The sequence below is a fragment of the Triplophysa dalaica genome, chromosome 7 (assembly GCF_015846415.1).
Source record: "Triplophysa dalaica isolate WHDGS20190420 chromosome 7, ASM1584641v1, whole genome shotgun sequence".
Lineage (NCBI taxonomy): Eukaryota > Metazoa > Chordata > Actinopteri > Cypriniformes > Nemacheilidae > Triplophysa > Triplophysa dalaica.
The window spans coordinates 4,322,846-4,346,590 of NC_079548.1; the positions used below are offsets into that span (position 1 = coordinate 4,322,846).

At 37.4% G+C, this 23,745-nt stretch overlaps 2 protein-coding genes across 2 annotated transcripts; both read right to left on the reverse strand.

Moving 5' to 3' along the window:
- Positions 1 to 4,506: 4,506 nt before the first annotated feature.
- Positions 4,507 to 11,105, reverse strand: LOC130426592 (cytochrome P450 2K1-like). Its single transcript, XM_056753448.1, has 9 exons — positions 10,163 to 11,105; positions 9,302 to 9,464; positions 7,655 to 7,804; positions 7,423 to 7,583; positions 7,140 to 7,319; positions 6,927 to 7,068; positions 6,654 to 6,838; positions 6,455 to 6,596; positions 4,507 to 5,281 (listed from the first exon to the last, which is right to left on the reverse strand). The coding sequence occupies exons 1-9, from the start codon at positions 10,367 to 10,369 to the stop codon at positions 5,070 to 5,072; spliced, it is 1,542 nt and encodes a 513-aa protein (XP_056609426.1). The 5' UTR covers positions 10,370 to 11,105; the 3' UTR covers positions 4,507 to 5,069.
- A 4,788-nt stretch (positions 11,106 to 15,893) lies between these two features.
- Positions 15,894 to 23,542, reverse strand: LOC130426593 (cytochrome P450 2K6-like). Its single transcript, XM_056753449.1, has 9 exons — positions 23,280 to 23,542; positions 21,778 to 21,940; positions 21,530 to 21,679; positions 21,293 to 21,453; positions 21,024 to 21,203; positions 19,254 to 19,395; positions 18,914 to 19,098; positions 17,481 to 17,622; positions 15,894 to 17,325 (listed from the first exon to the last, which is right to left on the reverse strand). Exons 1-9 carry the CDS (start codon positions 23,475 to 23,477, stop codon positions 17,138 to 17,140), a joined length of 1,509 nt encoding a protein of 502 aa, XP_056609427.1. The 5' UTR covers positions 23,478 to 23,542; the 3' UTR covers positions 15,894 to 17,137.
- Positions 23,543 to 23,745: the final 203 nt, after the last annotated feature.

Here is a 23,745-nt window from a genome sequence, read left to right on the forward strand (position 1 = left end):
TTCCGATTGTTTGGGGCATCTGGAAAAAGGCTTGTCAGGAGAAGAAAAGGTGAGCGCTACCATTAGTCCTGTGTCATGCCAACAGTAAAGAATCCTAACACCATTCATGTGTGGGGTTGCTTCTCATCCAAGGGAAGGGGCTCACACAATTCTACCCAAAAACACAGCCATGAATAAAGAATGGTACCAAAACACCCTCCAACAACAACTTCTTCCAACAATCCAACAACAGTTTGGTGAAGAACAATTCATTTTCCAGCATGATGGAGCACCGTGCCATAAGGCAAAAGTGATAACTAAGTGGCTCGGGGACCACAATGTTGAAATTTTGGGTCCATGGCCTGGAAACTCCCCAGATCTTAATCCCATTGAGAACTTGTGGTCAATCCTCAAGAGGCGGGTGTACAAACAAAAACCCACTAATTCTGACAAACTCCAAGAAGTTATTATGAAAGAATGGCTTGCTATCAGTCAGGATTTGGCCCAGAAGTTGGTTGAGAGCATGCCCAGTCGAATTGCAGAGGTCCTGAAAAAGAACACTGCAAAAACTGACTCTTTGCATAAATGTCATTTAATTGTCGATAAAAGCCTTTGAAACGTATGAAGTGCTTTTAATTATATTTCAGTACATCACAGAAACTACTGAAACAAAGATCTAAAAGCAGTTTAGCAGCAAAAATTTTGAAAACGAATATTTATGTAATTCTCAAAACTTTTGGCCACGACAGTACATATTTCACAGTTTTGATTAGACTTATCATGTTTCCCTTTTATAGACATTCCTTCGCCTACTTTCTCTAATTTGACAACATCATCAAAATTACAATGACCAAGTATTTTGTGCCTTGTTTGATTGTCATGACAACCATACACTTCATCAACATTTTCATCTTCTACTGTGTTAAGGTAATACAGCCTACCATACACGTCCATTTTGAACTTTGTGCCACCCTCGTTTAATAGCCAGTTACCACGTTGTTGAAGTTTACCTCGGCTCCGGTAGCTGTCGCAGCTTTAACCGAAAAAAAGTTCTGTGGAAATGATGGAATGTAAAGTGCTTGTTTGAGTCTCATTCTCACTTTTCGTCCCTCGCTGTCCAGCAATTAGACTTCAGCATCTCCTTTCATCTTTGCTTTCCCACTCGCCTTGGTCCCGTCGGCAAGCTCGATCATGTGATCCTCGGGTTTGAAGCTCTTATCCACAGTTTTAAACTTTGTGGCGTCGTTGATCATGTGCGTTGTTGCGCCGCAGTCGACTATTAGAACCTTCTTTTCTGTTCTTTGTGCAGGACAGTCACTCATGTTGAAGAAGCAGAAAGGTGTAGACTCTGTCACCGTCTCTCCATCAGCTTTCTTTACATGGTCACGGCTTCGTCCTCGACCACGTGCCCTTCCTCGTTGTGGCGTGTCCCATTTTTGTTCTTCTCTTCCTGCCTGGGATTCGTCAGGACATGTTCTGGCCATGTGACTCAGTTTACCGCACGTGTAACACTCGACATCTGCCATGTTGATTTTCTTTCCTCTCCCTCTTCCTTGAGACCACGTTGCTATGCTAGTTTTCTTCACGTTGTCTTCTCCTACATTCACGTCACTCTTCCCATATTTTTCAGTACTCTAATAACTTTGTGACGTTCGGTGAGTTCAAAACAAAACTGCAATGTCATTTGTTTGGGTGATGTGCATGACGAATGGCTTATATGAATCAGGTAGCCCCTTTACTACCATAGCTATCTGTAGCCCATCGCTAATATGCTCGTCCGCTCTTCTCAATGACGTAAATACTATCTCTGCGCGAATAATATAGTCTGTGATCGTTTCATTGCTAGCCTTGTGCAGTGAGGAAAGTTCACAATATAAACTCACAATGCGTGGTTTGTCCTTTCCAGCGTAGTGTTCGCGAAGAATCTGCAGTGCCCTTCTTCCATCACGTTTGGCGTCTCTCATTACCAACGATAAACTCTTGTTATCCAGACATTGCACTAACTCTGCATAAGCCTCTCACTTCTTAGACTCATCATCCGCAAGAGCTGCTTCGTCTTCCACGTCTATATGTGGGTCCTCCAGGATAACTTCTCTGAGGCCTCTCAACTCCATGGGCGCGAGGAATCTTGTTCCCAGAGTTCGTAATTTTTCTCGTGACCGTCGAATAGAAGTATGAACCATCTTTGGCCCGCATGACTGGGCCCATAACCTGTAGCATTTGTCATTTCCACAGCAATATATCGTGTTAGCAGTCACCAGAATGGTTAGCTATCACTAGCTAATGGCTAATATTCACGGGAGAAAAGTAAGACAGTTATTCTGCGCATGCTCACAATTAACATTCTTGTGCGCGCAGGCACATGACATCACAGACACATGACATGCCTTTGCTACTCATATAATAGGATACGCTCAACAGGCTCATCTCCTGTTTCCAAAATGCATCACAAACTGCTTGAGAAAGCTGTTCTACTATTATAATTGGTGATGATAATAAATTATGTTCAATAAGATGTACTTTAGAATGTAGATTAGCTAAGGGATGCTTTGCGTTTAGTCAGTGTTCTCAAACTCAGTTCCTGGAGGGCCGCAGCTCTGCACAGTTTAGCTCCAACCCTAATCAAACACATCTGATTCAGCTAATCAACATCTTCAGATTACTTTACTAGAAACTTCCAAGCAGGTGTGGTTTAGAGCTGGTTGGAACTAAACTGTGCAGAGCTGTGCCCCTCCAGGAACTAAGTTTGAGACACCTGGTTTAGGTGGTACTTTAGACTGGAAGAACTCCTACAGTAAACCAATTCCAAATTGCACAAGGTGCAAACAACCTTAGTCTTTTCGAGGTTTCCATTTGGAAGCTTCTTAAAAATAAATTTTCACTGAAGCAAAATAGGCGGCTTCAAAGCTGCATCCATGTTAGCACGTCACGTTTGATGGGGTAATTTCACAGTAACGTTATGTGGTGTTTACACCAAACGCGAATTGCGCGTCAAGCGCGAGTGATTTACTTGTTAAGTCAATGCAAAGTCGCGATAGACCTACTTGCGGCGCGAATCGCCTACTCGCCTACTGTTGCATTCTTGCGACAATTGGCGCGTTTTTCAACTGGCTTTATCCAATAAGACTTCAGGAAAAGTGAAAAAGGGGAGGAGTTTCATATGCGGTTCTCAGCAATGTCTCGTTCCCGCTTCTCAGGGAACCAAGGTTACGAAAGTAACCGGAGACGTTTTATCGAGCTGTTGCAGGTACGTGACTTGCAGGTAAATGTCTGGTGGAAATATGTTAAAACTTTATTTTCATTGAATTTCATGTAAAATTTTCATTATATAATTAAAAATACTTATTATGAGATACAACTAAGGGACAGACTTAAATAGGATTTTAAATTGAACCAACACAGCTCAAAGAACTATACTGTAATAATTAAGGTTATCAGTACAATACAAACAAACAGATATGTGCTAATTATAGATATCATATCAAGGTTAAATTTTCACACAATGTTTTTTCCAGTATGTATGATTTTAACTGACCAGACCAGAATCTATACTAACTTCATTGTAGTTGGCAGTCAGGCATTTTCAGATAATTTTTGGCAACAGATATGGACAAAAACTGTGGCAAACAACGTTAAAAGTGTCATGATTCCGCTATCATGTCATGTCAATTCCTGTGTTGCAGCCAAGTCGTGGCATAGGCCTTGTGTTTTGTGTGAGAAAGACATGGCTTTGCTTATATATTGCCTGCCATGCACTTGATTGCACGTACTTAGAAAACAAAATGTATAGGAAAACTGCAATGTAAGTCGCTTTGGATAAAAGCGTCTGCCACATGCATAAATGTAAATGTAAAATGTAATTGCATTATTGTTTCATCCCCCACACATGCCCCTTGTTAATAATCCTGTGTTTGTTCCCCTTTAAAACATCCTCATGTTCATTGTCTTGTGCTCTTGGATTGTACTATGTTCCTTGTACTCTGTTCCATGTTAGCTGAAATGGTACGCCGTTTCTTGTCTCTGTAACCTGAAACCCCATGTTCCTTGTTCCTTTAAACTCGTGTCTTGTAAGTTTAGTTTTAGTGTTGTACAAAGTGTTTGTTTTCCTAGTCGAGTGAGTCGGTGTCCTTAATTTAGTTTATTATCAATCATGTCTTGTTTTGTCCTTTGTAGTGTTTTTTTTTTTTGTATAATAAATACAGTGTTATTTAACATTAAAGAAATGCATAGACAATATCCTGCACATGTGATGTTCATTTTATATTCGCAAATTTATTTGCCAGCCCTTGTTCTTGCAGTCAGCAAATGGCTTTTTTTTGCCTGGTTTCATTTTTACCTAACTAATATTTTTATATTTTGTTACACTTATTATTTTTTGAGATCATCTTCTACTTTGGGAAGCCCTGGGCTAAAGAACCTGTAAACCCATGCAATGCACAGTATATCGCAAACATCTACACAATGCCAGCTTTTCAGATACTGTACATCTACATTTAATGAAAGAAATGGAACAAATCTGTTTACATGTTGGATTCAATTTTGGATTCAATTTATTGTCATTAGACATATACAAGTACAGTGTAACGAAATGGATTTCTGTAATGCATAATAGAAAACAAACAACAGCAAGATGCATCACAACAGGTGCATATGGTTAAAGACATTTTTACATCAATATTCATTGTACATCCGTACTTTCAATTTTTTCTGTGATTTACCGTTTTCTACATAAAATCGTTCTGCATATAAAACATTTTGTAAAAATATCACCCTGATATCCTAATATTGAGCAAGGTCTTGTCAAAGCTTGAAATTGGAAAGTGAAGGCAGACTGACACCACCTTACATCACCCGAATCAGGACCCTTGTTTTTGTGACAGTGCCATTCCAAATTAGATGACCAAGGCCTGTACCTGTCTTCTCTTAAAAATCAAAACAAAACTGATTTTAACAACATTTTATTGAATCTTGGTAAATACATTCGTCTAAAAGAACTGAAAATACACAGACATTAAAGCCAACAGCTGATAGCAAATATCTTTACAATAATTAGACCCATAGAGAATGAAAATTTGTGCTAATATTTTGACTCATTGTTGTGTAGTTGTATTTTGTTCTGCCCTCCTGACTGCACACAGTTTGTGAGGTGAAGGGTTTAAGACAAGACCCACGACTGGAGTGAGATCGAGCTCATCTTCAGACACTCCAGGTGGAGGAGTGAAGCGGAAATGCTGAAGCAGGGACGTAAAAAACAGAAAGAGCTCCATCCTGGCCAAACCCTCTCCTAAACACATCCTTCGCCCTAAAAGATAAGAGTGAATGTGTTTGGAATGACATATTACACAACTGTACTATTTTTACTGTACAATAATGTGCACAGTATCCAAATGTTTCTATTTATACACATTACATTTACAACAACAAAAAACACAGTAAAGCATACTTTATGTGTTACAATATCTGATAGGCTTTAGATGATTTTTCATTTCGTATGGAACTCTAAATAATATCAGTGGATTTTAACTGCACTTCGCAATCTTACAACTGTTGGAGTACGCCCACTAGAGGCAGTCTTAATGAACTTTCAATTTACTTCACACAAAATTTTAATTCTGTCAAAATTTTTCTCACCCTCAGATTGTTCCAAACATGTACACATTTCTTTGTTTTGCTGAAGACACCGGAAGATATTTAGAAGAATGTCAATTCTCGCCCCCCCCATTGACCCCCCACATTTATTTTCCTTATTATGGGAGTCAATAGGGGGCAAGATCTGAAATATTCCCAAATTTCGACCTGTGTGTTCAGCGAAACAAATACATTAATAACGGGTTTGGAACAATGAGGGTGATTAAATGACGACAGAATTTTCATTTTTGGTCGAAGTATCCTTTCAAGTCCAGGCCTACATAGAACATATGGTGACAATATTAAAAACAGAACAGTCGCTAAATAATCGTGTTGCTTATTGTCAAAAGAATTCATGTTAATCATTACATACTTTACTGTAATGCATGCTGTGTCACATGTGGTTTAAAGAATTAAAAATCATGTTTGGGTGACAAACGACCAATCCCGGGTTAATTAAACTTAGAAAATGTCCAAACAATAACCTTGGGGTGAAAGTTTATATCTATGGTGAAAACAACCCATTACACTAAGAAATATTTGCTGCCTTGTTCTTTTAAGGACAATAACTTGGCTTTTTAGGCATTTAAATTTTTTAAATGATCATTTAAGTTATATCAACTAAACTTTATGTCTTATGGACTCATCAAGGCCAAAACTTAAAATTGCCAGTTGAAAAAGCCATGTTAATTCTACTTAAAATATATATTATATTATATAAATATATATATATTAGGCAGCAAATATCTTTTTTTACAGTGAATGGCTATTCATGTGATATGGATCACTCTGTTTTAAATCTATCTAAATTTTAAATCTATTGAATCTCAACTGCGATGTCTGATACCTGCAGAGAACGGCATGAAGGCCTCGCGTTTCTTCAGCTGACCCTTCTTATCGAGGAAGTGTGCGGGGTTAAAAGTGTTGGGCGTCTCCCACTCGTTCTCGTCCCTCAGAACAGACGTCAGCAGTGGCAGAACGCAAGTCCCCTAGGAAAAAGATGTTGAGCTGGAAAACACACACAGTAAAGTGAGCGCAGAACTGACCTTCTTAATGACGTATCCATGGAAGTGAACATCACAGCTGGTCATATGTGGCAGGTTCAAGGGTATGATGTTGGCCAGTCTCTGGGTTTCATGGATCACAGCGTCTATGTATGGTAAATTCATCCTGTCCTCTGTAACGGGTTCACATCCAGCTAGAACCCTGTCGATTTCTTCATGAACCCGATCTACAGACCCATAAGACCACCAACCCATCAGTAAGACTTCTTATAACCTTTTGTAGGAAACGTGTGACCTTGCGGTTTGACCTATGACCTTGTATGTGAGGATATTTGGCCATGAGCAGCAGAGCCCAGCGTAACGTCGTGCCAGTGGTGTCCGTACCGGCAGCAAACAGATTCGCCACAGTCATGATCAGGTTTCGATCGTGGAATTGTGAATCTTCTTCTCCAGATTCCTGTTGGAGGAATGTGTTATTAATGAGGGAAAGAATACATATTTCAAACGCAAGTATGCATGATATTCTACATCTATGCGTTGTTTGCGGATGAGGAAGGCGTCGACTAATCCTCTGCAGTCTGAAGGGTTCAAGGTCTCTCGTAAACGGTTCACCAGCCCCTGCATTAGTGTTCTGTTGCTGTCTATGTTTTTCATGAGCAGTGTCCAAGTCTTCAGCCAAGGCCCAAGTGCTGGAAACATGTTATAGATCTGCAAGATAAGACGGATACAAACATCAGAAAAAAACATGCAATTCAATGTCTGAATAATCAGAATACGACTATATGAAGATCCACATCAACAAATAGAGAACCTGTATGACAGTGGAGCCGAGCATTTTCATGTTCAGGTTTGCCACGTTCACCATCTCTTGAAATTTAGGGTCGTCATATTCAAACCGTTTTCCAAAAACAATAGCCGAGATGATGTTGGAAACGGCATAATTTACAGGTTGGGCTGTATTAAAAGGATTTCCTGCACAGAGAACGGACTGATTTCAACAATCTGTACGATGTAGACGACGTAGACACAAGCGGTCGCTTTACCTTGGAACGCCTCGAATACTTCTCGCAGATACAGCGTTTCCACCGCAATCATCTCTTCGCTCAGTTTCCTTCCCATACCGAAGTCTCGAAGGGTTGAGAGAGCAAATCTTCTCATCTCTTTCCATCCGTCACCATTTGCAAAGCCGATTCCTGCAGTGAAACATTGCTCTCTCTTTCAATTTGTTGTCATGAAAAATGAATTGATCAAGTGATTTGTGTTGGGTAAATTTCTCTGAAAAAGTAATTCATTACAAGGAACGAATTACATAACTGTACAAATAAAAAGTATTTCATTACTTTCTATATCCTACATCAACCTTAATTAGAATTGATTCAAGGATAGACATGAAACGGCTTTATTAATTCAAATAATGAATAAATAACTACATAAAGTATTAACTGACCATATTATACAAATGTAAGAAGGATATATTAAAGCATACATTTTCAAGTCAGGGTTATATTCAATAGTGGAAACAACATCAAAAACACATTACACAGTATTTAGTTAAATTATAACACCTAACAAATCTAATTCAATAACAGGAAAATAAGAGTAATCAACAGTACTTTTTCAAGGGAGAGGTAATTACATTACAGTAACTAATTACCTAGTTACTAGTTACACCCAACACTGCTCACACGTCTACGGATCATAGATACGCAATCATCATCTGTGAAACCTTTTTGGAAATTTACCAAATATACAGATTCAATCCTTGTGTGCTTTCTGGGACTTCTTGATCTTGTTTTTCTAAATTTGAACTTAGTTCTTGATTTTATCTTTCTGTGCTTTTAACATAAATATCCATCCAGTGCTGGAATTGAAGGGGGCCGGGGCGATCCGGGACCAGTAAAAATAGACTTATTTGTGTTAAAATGATTGTGAAAATTGTGATTAAATTCGTGTCATGGATACGGTAAATGTCATGAATACATTTTTTACAATATTTTACCTTAGGTCTCTTTAAATTTTAAACACCCCGCCCTAATCTAAGACAAGACTCACTCATAACAGTCCCTTGCCGCCACATACTGGACGTAACTATGTATACTGCACTGAAATTGTTGAAAAATCCCTACAACACTATCACAGACTGACAGCCGGTCTTGTCACAATTTATATTTTTAATATCTAATTAACAAGTTTCTTGCATTTAAAGCAGCCATTCCCTGTGATGCGAACTTTCAAACTTTAGTTAGTGTGTAATGTTGCTGTTAGAGCATAAACAATACCTGCCAAAATGATAAAGCTCAAAGGTCAATGCCAAGCGAGATATTCACCAAGCCTGCATTGATTTGATCCAAAATACAGTAAAAGAAGCCTGTTCTTTTATGTAACCTGTTTTTAATAAATAGTATATAGTAATGCATATTATGATCAAACATATTGTGTATTTTGTATAAATTGTATACTGCGAGACTTACCCCCACCAAAAAAAGTAACATGGTGGGGACCCCCATAAAACTTGATTAAATTCGAACACTGGATCAATCTCTATATTGGAATAAATACAATTTTATTTTCCGTGTCAGCTTCCCTTCATATTGTGAACAACATTTGTTCCATACATACATTTTGACGTCTTCGTACTGATAAATTATGAAAATATCAGTCATATACTGTAAATTGAATTGATGGGTTACCGTGTCCTTCATTTAGGTCTTGAAAAACAGGCATTATGTCTCTTTCGCCAAATTCTTCAGCCTGGTTCACAAGTGCTTGTTTAACTGCTTTGAATCCGGTCAGAACCACCACCTTCTTGGGTCCCAAATACACTTTGAACACTGAACCATATTTCTTGGATAACTAAAACAGTAGAATCAAACATGAACAGGTAAAACATTGTAAACATTGACAGACATCTAGTCTCCAAAACTAATCTGTCTTGTGCAGGGTCGCCCGAGGCCTGAAGCTCTTAACTCTTTAACTTTTACTATAACTTTTTAAACCTGTGAGAGGCTTTAATACATTGTATTTAATCATTTGTATTACAGATTCACGATGATCTGTCCGCGCCAAGACTTTAATATTACAAAATCTTAATCCTTTAAAAAACAGAGATAAAACATGGACTTTGTTAGTTGGATTTGTTTTCTCTCGGAGTATTTACACAATGCTGGATTAACATTTCATAGAGAGTGTGTTGAATACATGCATGTCTGATGTAATATGTCATCCATAAAAAAGAAGTGAATGTTTAGTAAGATGACAAGGCAAATGCATTATTACTTCCAGTGCGGCACATAACATAAGAACAAACTTCTTTGTACTTCTTTAAAAGTAATCCCCAGTCCCGTTTCTTCTAAGGAAAGATATTGTTTTACCTGAGGGCAGCTTTGGACAAAAAAAAAATCACGCTTTGTATCACACTCCACAAGTTGTAACTTGCAAGACTTCAAGGAAGACATTCAAAACATCTCCCGGACAATGTCCCGTGTGACCTTCTCAAAACTCTACAAATAACCCACAAGGATTTTCTTTTACCTAAAGAACAACCCACTCACATTCAAGAGGCTCACATGAAGTTGTTTGAGGTCCAGAAGGTGCAGGTTTCCCAGCAGAGGCAGTGGTTTGGGTCCTGGAGGTTCTTGTTCTTCTTCTGGAGATTTGGAGGCAAAGAAAATCAAATAAATAACCAAAAGCGCCAGGAGAGCAGCGAGCAAAGCTCCTGTGGTGGAAACGTGCAGGAGAAGTGTTTCCATTACAGCCATGAAGAATGAGATCAATGACAACCGCTGGAGCACATTAGTATCCAGCTGCAGGCCCGCAGCCACTCGTTTTAAGACTCACGATCCAGGCCACCAGTCTCAGCGAGGGCGGGCAGAAGCGTCACACATTTCAGGACACACAATCCAGTCTCATGCCAGAAATGAAGACAAACCATGATATGGTTTAGCAACGATCGCATTACCAACAGTTTTTGTTGCTTATGTTTCTATTTCCGCATAGATTTTGGTGACGGACAATAGATAAAAACGCTAGAAAATACATAACCTACAGTTTTATGAAGTTATGATTTGCTTAGTGCTTTCTATTTCACTCGATATAATATGTACTTAATGTTCATAGTATCTACATAATTAATGCATGTAGATCTTATAACAAGCAGGCACAAAGTAAAGAATATGTCAAATATCTTTCAGAATTCAAAATAAATTTAAAACAAATTTGTACATTTCTTATATTACCGAGCATTTCTAAGAACATCTAGACTCTTGAAAAAAAATCATTAACTCTTAGTCGCATGTGTTCACACAAAAAACATTTGAAGTCTTCCTTAAGATAAAAAAAAAGTAAAACCATGAATCGCCATTTCCTTGTCCTCCTTGTCCATTGCGAGGAAAAGAGGCTCTTCCAGAGGGTCTCTGAACACTTGTCTTTTGACATTTATCCATTTTACTGCCAATTTCATGTCTCTGATGATGGGGAGCTCCTTCATTAGAAAACAGTATGAAAAATAACATGTTTGTATTTCATGTGAATGTAACATTTGCAAAAACACATATAATGACAACCATGGCAGGGCCAGCCCTGGCCAATTTGCTGTCCTAGGCAAGATTTCACCTGGTGCCCCAGGAATTTTGTTATTAAACTTACACAGAAACAAACTGCACAGCTTTGTCTTGATTTGTCTTTTGATTTGTCTCATTTTAAATAAAGATTTACGTTTATATAGCAACATTTTATGCAGAACTCATTTAAATAAAGATTTATATGTCACTACTTTCTACTCAAGGACCTTGACAGAATTGTAGTGGAGTAAAAAGTACAATATTTGTCTTTCAAATGTAGTGAAGTTAAAGTAAAACATCTCCTGAAAAAATAATACATATAACATTACTAATTTAGCCAATTCAAATAAAAATACCATAAAATACTGCACAAGTTCGACTAACTATGTCATAAGCTAATTCAAATTAGCGAACTTTACAGGCATCGTTGAACTAACTTAATGCAACATAGATAAACTAATCATTACCTACCTCTGTCTTTTTCGCGTTTTTCTTCCTCTTCTCTTCTTTTTTTTCTTCCCTGGGCACCAGATGGCTTCGGCCTTTTTGACATAATGACAACTTATCAGTGTCAGTGAATTCGGCAATCTGTCACTCACAATCACACACAGGTAACGGATGTTTGTTTTGTTTTTCAGCAGGGCGGGGGCGGGGGAGATTGATGCGTCACTCAGTCGGACCGGGGTGGATCGGGATTCGGGAAAGCAATGTTGTAGTTTTGTCTTTATCGGACGATCGCTTTTTTTAATCCATAATATTTAAGTAGTATTGGTAATAAAAAAATTAAAATATATTCATAAAAATAATAATTTGGGTGCTCGGGCGCCCCAAGGGGTGGGCGGCGCCCTTAGCATTTGCCTATTCCGCCTATGCCCAGGGCCGGCCCTGAACCATGGTATCGTCTTTCAGACCCTTTGCCTGCCGGAGCTGTCTCCGTCGTTAATTCATGTCGCGGCATTTTCAAAAACTGACTTTTGTTGTGTAGATTTACTTGTCTGTTCCACAGGAAAGTTTGTTGCTGTTTGTCCACAAATTTCTCTACATTAACACAGCAGTCGTGAGCGCGCTGATGACGTATAATGTCTGCGTGAACAGGGTAAGCTTTATGCAAATAACGTTGGCTGAAAATGTATACGTGACCAGTCACAGCGTTCGGCCAGAATGTTTTGATTGGGCAACGTTTTTTTGGTCCTACGCCTTTCACAGATGATATATAGTTATAAAAAAAATATTTGATCACTATAATTCTTGATTACTATCAGGATGTAAAGAGATTTTTTATTAATATGACAAAAATGTTTATGGACAAGATCAACCACCCTGCCTTTAATCAGTGCATCCCAGTTTAGTCCGTTGCACGTTTGCTGAGCCAGGATGAGAACGCCCATCTAGGTCAAGCAAGGTGTAGATAGCTGGGATGAGTGCACAATCATGTCTTAAATAGACCACGTGGTCCATCACAGAATCAGTGATGCAAAAATGTATAAAACCTGTGCAACATACGTCTCACCAACTGAGCAACAGCACATAATGAAAACATATGAAGACGCAAAACATATAATATGTAATAAAGGGAAATACGGCTGTATAAAACCGAAAAATAATTCGGTATAATAAAACCGAAAATTCCTGGCAGAAAATAGCGAACGGATTGAATGTGTAAGTAGGCCTACACTAAAAAGTTTAACTGTTATACTCAAACTTTGGTAAAACAATTAAATAACGAGTAAATTGAAAGTAAAAAAAAACTAGTTAATCTGAGTAACTTAATTATTTCTAGTCTACTTTCCCAAAAATATCAAGTATACTACATATTAAGAATACAATTTTATAAAAATAAAAATAAAAAAACATTGCTGTTTCCTACCTTTTTCATGAATATCCTTTACATTTAATGTAATGTATTTGAATGTTAATGGTAAAGTAAAGTGGAACTTAAATTTTGGAAGATAACCACACATTGTGCTACAAATGCAAAATAAAAAGCATAAACACATGAAAGAGTGACATACATTATCCTTTATTCAAGGACAGGCTATATCAAAACAAAATGAACCAATAATTTGCTACTCATTGCTCTCTGACCAGTCTACAATTTCTGTTATCAGGGCAGATGGCAGTATTGTTCCATCTCTTTGAGCTTTTTCGTTTCTTAGGCTGGCAATGTTATGCAGCACTGTGCAGGCAACAGTCAGGTCACAGGCCCTGTCTAGGGAAACCCTCAGGTGGTGCATGATTTTTAGTTATTTTTTCAGTTGAGCCCTCGTTCTGTCACGTTCATGCTTGTAAGCCTGCTGTGCTGGGGTTTGGGGGTCTGCATGGGGAGTCAACAGGAACGCCTCGCAGGCATAGCCTTTGTCCCCTAGCAGCAACTCACCTGAGAATTCCATTCCATTCCATTCCATTTTCTACCGCTTATCCGAACTACCTCGGGTCACGGGGAGCCTGTGCCTATCTCAGGAGTCATCGGGCATCAAGGCAGGATACACCCTGGATGGAGTTCACCTGAGAATACAAAATATAATTCTTACAACTAGCAAAGTAAAAATTCTGACACACTCGTGATTTCCAAGGTGCTTCAAAAAATTGGGGTGGCTTTTAGTGGGAGTCGCTGTTAAATTCTATTGGCGGAGTCATGGATCGAAACAGGGCACCTCGAAATTTGCGATAAGGCAGTCAGCAATCACAGATCATCTGTAACAATAACTTGTAGCCTATTACGGTCATTTAATGCAAAGAATAAATGCATGTAGCTGACAGTAACCCTAAATCATTCTTACCTGAGTATAAACATCACCCTCAGAGGTGGGGCAAAACAAAGAAAGTCCAAAGATAAACAATAATCCAAATGGTAGTCAAGACAAGGCTTGTGAAACATGGACGTAAGGTTAAACTCTCTGGACCAAGACACAATAGCAGGACGAGGGCACAAAACGAAACGGCATGGGACAATGAGAGAACTGGGGCTAAAATTAGGGAAAACGAGAGATGATAAATCAGGGAAGGTGACGGGCAGGTGATGGGAATCAAAGCTAACAGGAACTATCAAGGAGATACCACGGGCAGGTGAGGGGAATGAAACACTAATGGGATGAGAATAGCGGTAAACAAGAGGGCAGAGCTAAAAGACAAGACCGGAGGACACGTGGTGCAAAGTCAAAACAAGGGCCACGGGCTACACACAAAACATAACAAACACAAAGACGTGGTACTGCCATGACCCTGTCCACAGAACCAGGAAACTACTGACAGGAAGGACAGGATCATGACACTATATATACATCTGATATGTATTCCTCAAACCTCTGACAGCAATATGAACTTCATTCTTCATGATTAAAGATGAATGACAGTAACGTTAAATCTATTATTTTAATGCAGGAAAATGAAAATGATGCAACTACAGAACACCATGGAGTGACTGTAAAACACATTCATTTCAATCAGAATTGACAGCGGAACAGACGGATAAATCAATAGGATAAATTTTTGTCCGGTTGTAAGACAAAGAATAATTCTCCATAATAACTCAATTTAGCTTCGTTTTGCCTGCTTTCATGCAAATAAGTCAGTGCTTAATTCATCCAGGATAATTGGAAAATCCCAGCTTAATCCCTTATCTTGGTTTTTGCAAGACCCCTCTAGTGAACGCCTGAGGTCTGGCACATAAGGGGCTTCGCTGCCCAATGGTATCATCAGGACTGCGTTTACTTGGGCGCTTTCCTCTTTTGCTCTTTGGTTTATTCCAACCATTATGCTTGCAACAATTTTTGTTACTTTAATTTAATTGAACATCTTTTCTATAATAAATTTACTCTTTTGAATTAAGCCTTTATGTTGACCCTTTTTCGTATGTCCGTAACACCAACCTTTTTTTTGTTACAAAAAACATATCCCGGGAGCAATTTTAGCAGTCATTTTACTGAAATAAACATATAACAACATATTGGCCCAGTATTACAGCCAAGGCTTAAGCCCCGCCGAGACTGGCCCCCGCAAAATTAAAAGTTTGTTGTTCAATGTTTGCCGGTTCCCGCCTCCTTTTTCCCATTCCTTGGAATCTTGTTACATCATGCAAAAACAGTAGTCCCCAATAACTGGGTCCTTTAGAGAATAAAACAATTATCACAGCATGCAAGAACCTCATGAAATCATTAAGCAAGCTTTTTAAACTCGAAGGCAAACCTTGAACAGTGAACTATGAACAATGAACCTTGGAACATTTTCATACCTATAAATATTTAAGCTACCTAAAAACGTGCACGTCATGCATCCCCCAGCCCACAGGGATTGGTTGAATCTAAAAAGTACATTTGCCTACCTTTCGACTTCATGACCTGGGAAATGCAATGCTGTTGAGTTTGAACATTGCATTGGTCATTTTAAATTGTGTCAGTTCAAATGCAGGGAAATTACAGACAACAAAGTTAGCAAGTTATGTTTAGTTTATTTACATAGAGGTTGTTTTTAGTAACCTAATTCCAATGAATTTACACATCCAGTGCCCTGGCAAAAAAAAAACAAGGAAGACAAAAAATTCTTTATATTTAATGCAGTTCTGCAGATCATTTCAAAATTCATTTGTTTCTTGTTCTTTATATAACTGTAATGGAGTGCTGTTCCTTTTTTTCGAATATACAATTCATTGAAATGAGTGAGGGAGAGGACGCATCAAAGTCAATAGCGTTTGTCAGTAAAGTGCTGCCAAAAAACAAAACACAAATGATGTCAATGTCAAGTTTATTTATATAGCACTATTGAACTCAACCGAGGTTGAACAATGTGCTGCACAATAAAAAAGATTCTTAAAGAAACAAACCGTACAGAGCAGTTAATAAAAAAACAATAATAAAAAAACCAGCATATTGAAAAAAGGTTCAGTTACAGAAAGCCAAGTGAAACAGGCGAGTTTTCAGCAAGGATTTAAAAGTAGAAAGTGAAAATACAGATGCAGAGAGGAAAAGCGTTCCAACAAATATTACGACAATTTTAAAATGTACTACCTAAATCCAATCATAAGAGCAAAGCATGCTGGGAACTCAATCTCTGTAGTTTAGTTAGTCAAAGAAAATGAAGTTGTCCCAACACAAAAGAACCAAGTTATGTCAAAGAATAAAAAACCAACAACCTTCAAATATCTTTTTTTGAGTGTATTATTTTCCAGTTTGATTATAAATTAACCAAAATAAATTAACCAAAATAAATTAACCACACGTATTTGATGTGTGTCGACTTATTAATTCACTAAATTGTATTATTTTATTTGATGGATATCTGTAAAACGGGCAGTTTTTCAAACAAAAGCCAGTTCCCTAAGGACATCATTCTTCAGGAAGTGACATCGCTTTGGTGGGAAAACCAAGTTTGGTAATGAATATTATGGATTCTGTGATATTTTGTGGTATTTGTTTTTTCAATCTGTATAATAAAATGTCATTATGACCTCTTTAAAATGTCATTAATGATAAAAATCTCTTTCATAGGTCAGCCATTGCTTAGTAGGGGATTGAGCAATGACATCACCAAACGTTGACTCTTTTCTTTCATGTTGTAAAGAGGGTTTCAAGTTAACTTCCGGTCTGTGTTTGGTTATAATTTCTTTGATATTAAATTTATAACATTGTTTTAGTGTAGATGATTTGTGTTCGATAACATTAAAACTTATCACCAGTTTAGGGTTCGTTTTTTTGTGCCGTATAACTTCCTTTTTATCATTTGTTACCTTATATACAGACTATCCTGCACCTGTTTTATACACCATATATGTCCGCCCTTTCCCACGTTCATTATCTGTTATTGTCTTAGCATGTGGAGTTAAAGCTGTGTTCCATTTTCCTTATCTGCAGATGTGAATCACAAACCTATTTACACCATTGAAATTATTGAAATGTGAATATAATGTAATTCTATGAGAACATTTTCATGCGCATATTCAGCGTTTTAAATCCATCTTCAGTGCCACAGTTATCAAAACCGTTTCACAGCACACAGTTTGTGTGGAGACGGATTCAGTGTAAACCCCACAAGTGGTGTGAGATCCAGATCATCCTCAGACACTCCGGGTGGAGGAGTGAAGCGGAAATACTGAACGAGGGACGCGAAGAACAGAAAGATCTCCATCCTGGCCAAACCCTCTCCTAAACACACCCTGCGTCCTGAGAGACAGAGAGAGAGTGACAGAGGGAGAGAGAGACAGAGAGAGAGAGAGACAGAGAGAGAGAGAAAGAGAGAGAGAGAGAGAAAGGTGAATATAATAAAGGGAAATGCAAATGAGCACATTCACATGTGTTATAATAAGAGTGTACCACACCTGCAGAGAAGGGCATGAAAGCGTCTCGCTTGACAAACTGCCCCTGCTCATTCAGAAAGTGTCGTGGATTAAAGATGTCGGGCGTCTCCCACTGGGTTTCATCTCTCATCACAGATACCAAGAGAGGAAACACACTGGTCCCCTGCACACACATTCAAACTCAAGTCATTTACCATTGACATCACTGCTGGAAAGTCACGTGTCTTCATCACATACATTTTAAATGTTATAGCTACCTTACATGTCTTCTAAAAGAACCAGAATAAGATTTTAGAATGGTACGTTATTAAAAATATTTCATGTCGTCCCTGTCCTTCCAAAACCATGAATGTCCAAATTCATCTCATTCATTTTTAAGGAAAAAAATAGGCCTACTTTGTTTTGAAAGTTGACTAGAAATTTAATACTTTTTATTGGTTAGAAATTTTGAAATCGCAGTGACAAACAAAAGGGTGACTAATAATAATGTAGTGATACTACACTATACTTTATGCATTATAAAATGATATCTTTTTAAGTATATTTTCCCAGTCTTCAATGAAATGTGTTTTAGGGAGAAAAGTGACGTTTATCAGTCATTTTTATGGATTTTTCTGGTTATAAGTTTTTTATTATATTTATTACGCAAGGGGAGCATTTGTGTTTATAAAGCATATACATATTTCTTTTTTGTTAGAAAATGACCGATTTTTTCGCTAGATAAGACCTAAGAGTCCATTGAAGTCCACTATATGATGAAAAACCTTCAATTCTTTTTGACTAAAGAAAATAAACCATAAACATCTTGGATGACATGGGTTTGAGTAAGTTATGAAAATTTATTTTGAAAGTGAAATACTCCTTTAACCTCCATAAACTTTCATTCTGTGTAACTATATTTTAGAAATCTGTTAGATTGTGTAGATGTAAAAAAGATGTAGATTTCATATAGAAAAAGATGAATTCTAATGATGTGTTCAAGACAAAATTTGAAACGTCACACATCCCCTTCAATCACGTTTGCATGTACAAGACAATGAATACATTTTATTAGGAGAACTCAATCCTGCTCCTGGAGATCTGCCCTTCTGCAAGTTCATTTCCAACGCTAATGAAACACACCTGAACCAGCTTATCAAGATATTCAGGATTACTAGAAAAATTGAATAGGGTTGCAGCTGAACTACGCAGGACAGTAGATCTCCAAGAGCAGGACTTGGCACCCCTGCATGTGATCTTTCACCAATTATAGCAATTACAAAAGAGGTAGACTCCAAGTTGTCTGGAACACAGGACTGAACAAGGACTGCCTTTAGATTTCTTCATATCTGCTTTGTGACATGCATCCTCAAAAAGTTGAAATTTTCCTGTATCTGAAAGTCTGGCATGCTCTTAAATAACAGTATAATGCAGGCACATATAAAGTGTTCTTGAGTGTGTTGTTTTATTCTGACCTTCTTGATGAAGTATCCATTAAGGTGAACGTCACAGGTAGTTTTGCGCGGGACACCTACGGGAACTATGCTGGCCAGTCTCTGGCATTCATGGATCACAGCGTCTGTGTAATGCAGATTCTTTCTGTCCTCCACCACCGGCTGACGTCCACCCACCAGTTGGTCGATCTCCTCCTGAACCTTCGCTATTGCCAGGAATAGCAAAAAATGTAAAGGATTGCTGAATTTTTTATTTTGATTGGTCAGCACATGTGAACCCAAAATTGTGAAAAAAGACAGATTTTTTTTATCTTGGGGCATTGATCTTTGTTCCTCTATACCGTAGGTGTATCAACAATACCTTGTATTTCAGGATATTTGGCCATTAGCAGAAGACACCAGCGTAGTGTTGTCGTCGTCGTGTCCGTGCCAGCAGCAAACAGGTTGTTAATCGAATAAAACAGATTCTTCGTGTGGAAAAAGCTATTCTTGACCCCAGCGTCCTGCACAAATAAAGACGATTCACTTTGGTATCTGCCACACATGATTTTCTTGAGTGGATTTTGGTTCATACAAATTAGGAATGCATTTTTACATATACTGAAAATACAGCAAACATATAGTTTTATTTATAGATTATATGTCGTAATATCTGAATTAGGTTTAAATTTTATGCTTCAATAAGTACACTGGGAGTGATATATTGAAATGCAGAAAATGCATTTAATTTAATTACATTTTAATTTAATTATTAAAAAGATACATTTTACTGTAATTCATGTTTTATAGAAAATCAAAACATTTTCAAAAAACTGTAAAAGTACACATGGCCCAGTGTCAGCCGTCTCCATCTCCACTCCGCACACATATTTGTGAATCGCGTCAGTAAACTGATCCAAAACTCAACTATAACACAAACATCAAATGTAATTAGAAAGCTGAAAATGTCTACTTTTAAATTATGTGATTCAGATGGAAATCAAATATTCTGCTGTGTTTATGGGATATGCTTGAAAGACATGTACGACATGTACATGTAAGAGACACTTTCTTCCTTGGATTTCTTGTTTAGTAATCATAGGAATTTAAGTCCAAAAATGTGCATATTGGGGCCAATAGAGATATACTGAAGCACGACTTTATGTTGTTGTGATTTGAAAACGGGCCATTTAAATTATATACACTTTCGTTGAGTTTTTTAGACTTCAAACCAAGAGACAAACAGCTGCTTCTGTTGGACTCCCATAATACCTTAATGAGGATCACTGCAGTTTCATGTCTGTGAGGTATGCAAGTTGATTTTAAAGTGGCAACAAGCTGGTTAGTTTAGCTAGTGCTCCTCTAGTTTGCACAACTAATCATTATAATTGTATACAACCAGATACTTAGTTTAAACAACTTAATATCAGTAAACATTTGTCGGTCTTTATCGGTCAGAACTAAATGTTCTTTTTCACTCCGAAATAGGTTTGCACAACTTTCTTTTCTTGTTGGTCTAACTTAATCACTTGTTGGTCAAACAATATAAGAAGTTGATAAGACTTTACCTTTGTAACCCCAACTATTGATTGGAAGTTCAAAGAACTCTTATTTAGGAAAACAAACTGTTTGCCGTAGTGATAAATAAAAACACTAAAATGTGTTTAAAATATGCTAAGTATACTGCAAATCTGTTTACATATTTATATACTTTATAAAAATACCCTGCAATTGTACTTTTGGTGAAAGTCGATTGCTGCAAATTGACTCGGTGATACAGGGCTGATAAGATTAAACAGAAAATAAAATGTTTATTTTTCTTATTGGAAGAAAAACATAAAAATCAAGAGGAAAAACTGTGAAAAAAATTAAAGAATAACTGTAAAATGTGCATTAAATAAATAAGGGTATAAAAAGTTATATAATATAAAGTTGATAAATAAATTAACAGCAGATTAAAAAACAATCTGTTAAATTAACTAAATGTCAGTTTACTGTATATGTATATAAATAAATAATGAATTAAAATTAAATTAAACTAAATAAATAGTACACATAACAGCATTAGAGTTGAATAAAATATATGGGTGGGGGTCCCTCACATATGCATGATAAAAGGGGGTCCGTGGCATCAAAGAGACTAATAAAGTACCTTGTCTTCTTGCTGCCGTATAAGGAACGACTCTGCAAATCCTCTGGGATCCTGAGGGTTCAAAGTTGTCTTCAGGTCTTGCACAATCTTTTCGATTTCTTTGTAGTTTTCCTGCAGGTTGTCCACGATAAGTTGCCGATTCTTTACAAAAGGTCGAAGCCAAGGAAATAGGTTGTAGAGCTACAAAACATGCGGAATTGAAGAGTCTGAATGACTAAAAAACAGGAATAATTGTCAACATATAGGCTTCAAATACGTCGTGGATGTACCTGAACTGAAGCTGAACCCGTCAATTTCATATTTTCAGAAGCTCGCTTCACCATTTCGTGTAAGAGAGGGTTGTTGTACTCGTATCTGTCGCCGTACACAATAGACGAGATGATATTTGAAACAGCCAGACTAACAGGGTGTGTTGTGTCAAACGCTTTTCCTGCAACGGGCGAACAAGACTATTAAACTTCTTTTCAGTCTTATCAAAACCTTCTGTTTGTCATTGTCAGTTTTACCTTCAAACGTCCCAAATTCTTCTTTTAAATACTTCGACTCCTCGATGATCTTCTCCTCGATTCGTCTCTTGCCCATACCAAAGTCTCGTAGGTTCGACAGAGCAAAGCGTCTCATTTCTTTCCAGTTGTCTCCATTAGAAAACACAATTCCTATAGAGGAATCATTTATTTTTTCAAACCCAAACACTACACACAAGAGATCTTCATTGAGTTAAAGTGAATGATTAAAGTGAGGGCTGAATTCGTACCTAAACCTTCGTTAAAATCATGAAATATGGGGGTAATGTCTCTGTCTCCAAACTCCTCTGAAAGGTTGACCAGTCCCTGCTTGACGGCTTTGTATCCCGCCAACACCACCACTTTTTTGGGGCCAAAGTAGACCGTAAAGACAGAGCCATATTGCTTTGACAGCTGTATGGCAGAAAAACAAACAGCAAGTTGTTAAAATAGGTTAAGAGATAAGCAACCAAACACAAAAAATGTCAACTTTCAGACGGATAGATTGAGGAATAAAAATAATGCTTAATCTGAATTAGATTCGTTGGCCAAGTATAGACGGTTTCAGCATCAACAACATAAACAAACGTCATTTGACCCAAACTAATCGTCTGACAGACCTCCATAAAAAAATCTATAAAACATTTAATCTAAAACATTTTACACACAATAAAATATTCATTGAAATGAAATTTATTGTTATATTACCAGACACTAGCCAGACCGATAAACAAACACAGACAGAAAGTTAAGATGAAATGTAAATCAGATGAAACCGACAAACTATGCAAAACGTATGTTGTCTCGTTTCACTCTCCTTAATAAAATATATCCTTTTTATTTATTTAAATGCCACATTCTTTGTTCACAATCAAAAATGGCTTTAATCCCCTTTCGCCTATATTTTTCTTGCAGAAATCAGGCCAATTGTTTCACCCTCAAGACAGAAAATGTAAAAAAATTGAGACATTATGAAATATTCACAGATATGAATTAAATTGGTTTTCCTTTTTATGGTTTTCTACTCTGTGTGCGTAAACCTTTGATGTAGTATTTTTCTGTAATTATTTACAATTGTAAGACTTCTTTCCATGATCTTATTTGGTATGTATGCATATCTTATAAATATATAATATATTAATATATATTTAAAATATATTTCAATGTTAACAGAAACTTGTTATGTTTTAAATGCTTCTAAATATTAAGTAACATTAATGTTTTAATGTTAATAAATACTTTTAATTTAAGTAAATGCAGACAATGGTTCCGTGTTTATGGAAATATATCCCACTTCTGAGGTGTCTTGAACGCAGCATTAAACATGGCTTAGACACATATAGGCGACCTCAGAAGTCAAATCAATATCAAGCACAATATACAAAAAAAAACTGCTTAATGTACAAACCGTTGGTGGTGTTTAATGTTAAAATTATAACAGAAATTAATAAAAACCTAACAAAGCGTCGCCAACAGGAAGAGGAAAAATATTGTCACAAATATGAATAATTATGCACTTAATGTAAAATAACCAGTTTCTCTTACAGTGTTTTTTGTTTCTCATATATTGTTGCCGTTGCTGCTTTTTATCTGTGCGTACAGCGCGCTCCTGCTTATATTTCTGGCTACACCTGGCAACGCTCCCTCTGCACTTCAACCATGGTAACAACATGCTCCCATCATCCAAACTATTGGAAATTTGTGTCTCTTTACTGACCGGAGATAAAAAAAACTTGGTATTCTGACCGTTTACCTCAGAAAGACTCAGGTGAGTCTTCTTCAGATCCAGCATGAGCAGGTTACCAAGCAGTGGGAGCGGTTTGGGTCCTGGAGGCTCTTTACCTTCATCATGAGAGCTGGAACCAATGGAGAAAAAATAAACAAGCAAACACAGAAACACAGCAGCAAGGATCACACCTGTGCTGGAAAACTGCAGCAGAAACGCTTCCATTGAAAATCACAGCCAGAGAGATCCACAGGTGTGAGGCACTCACACGAGACTGACTGGAGCTCTGTTCTTTAATGTACTTTGTAACGGATAGAATAGCAGGAGGAGCCATGTGTTCCAGCTCATGTTATTAGCCTCTGAAACACAGCAAAGAATCTTGGCTTAGTTCCAAAATGTCCTTCTTAACCTACCCATGCATGATGTAACACGACCTCAACCAGGATTTAATTTCCATGGTGTGAAAGTCTTGAACCTCCTTTTTACACCCATA

Coding starts and splice junctions, on each gene's coding strand:
- LOC130426593 (XM_056753449.1), bottom strand. CDS start 23,477: ATGGAAGCGTTTCTGCTGCAGTTTTCCAGCACAGGTGTGATCCTTGCT. Junction 21,204..21,292: donor CGGGTTCAGCTTCAGTTCAG/GTACATCCACGA, acceptor CATGTTTTGTAG/CTCTACAACCTATTTCCTTG. Junction 17,623..18,913: donor ATGGATACTTCATCAAGAAG/GTCAGAATAAAA, acceptor ATGTGTGTGCAG/GGGACCAGTGTGTTTCCTCT.
- LOC130426592 (XM_056753448.1), bottom strand. CDS start 10,369: ATGGCTGTAATGGAAACACTTCTCCTGCACGTTTCCACCACAGGAGCT. Junction 7,805..9,301: donor AGACCTAAATGAAGGACACG/GTAACCCATCAA, acceptor GTTTCACTGCAG/GAATCGGCTTTGCAAATGGT. Junction 5,282..6,454: donor CTTCATGCCGTTCTCTGCAG/GTATCAGACATC, acceptor CTTATCTTTTAG/GGCGAAGGATGTGTTTAGGA.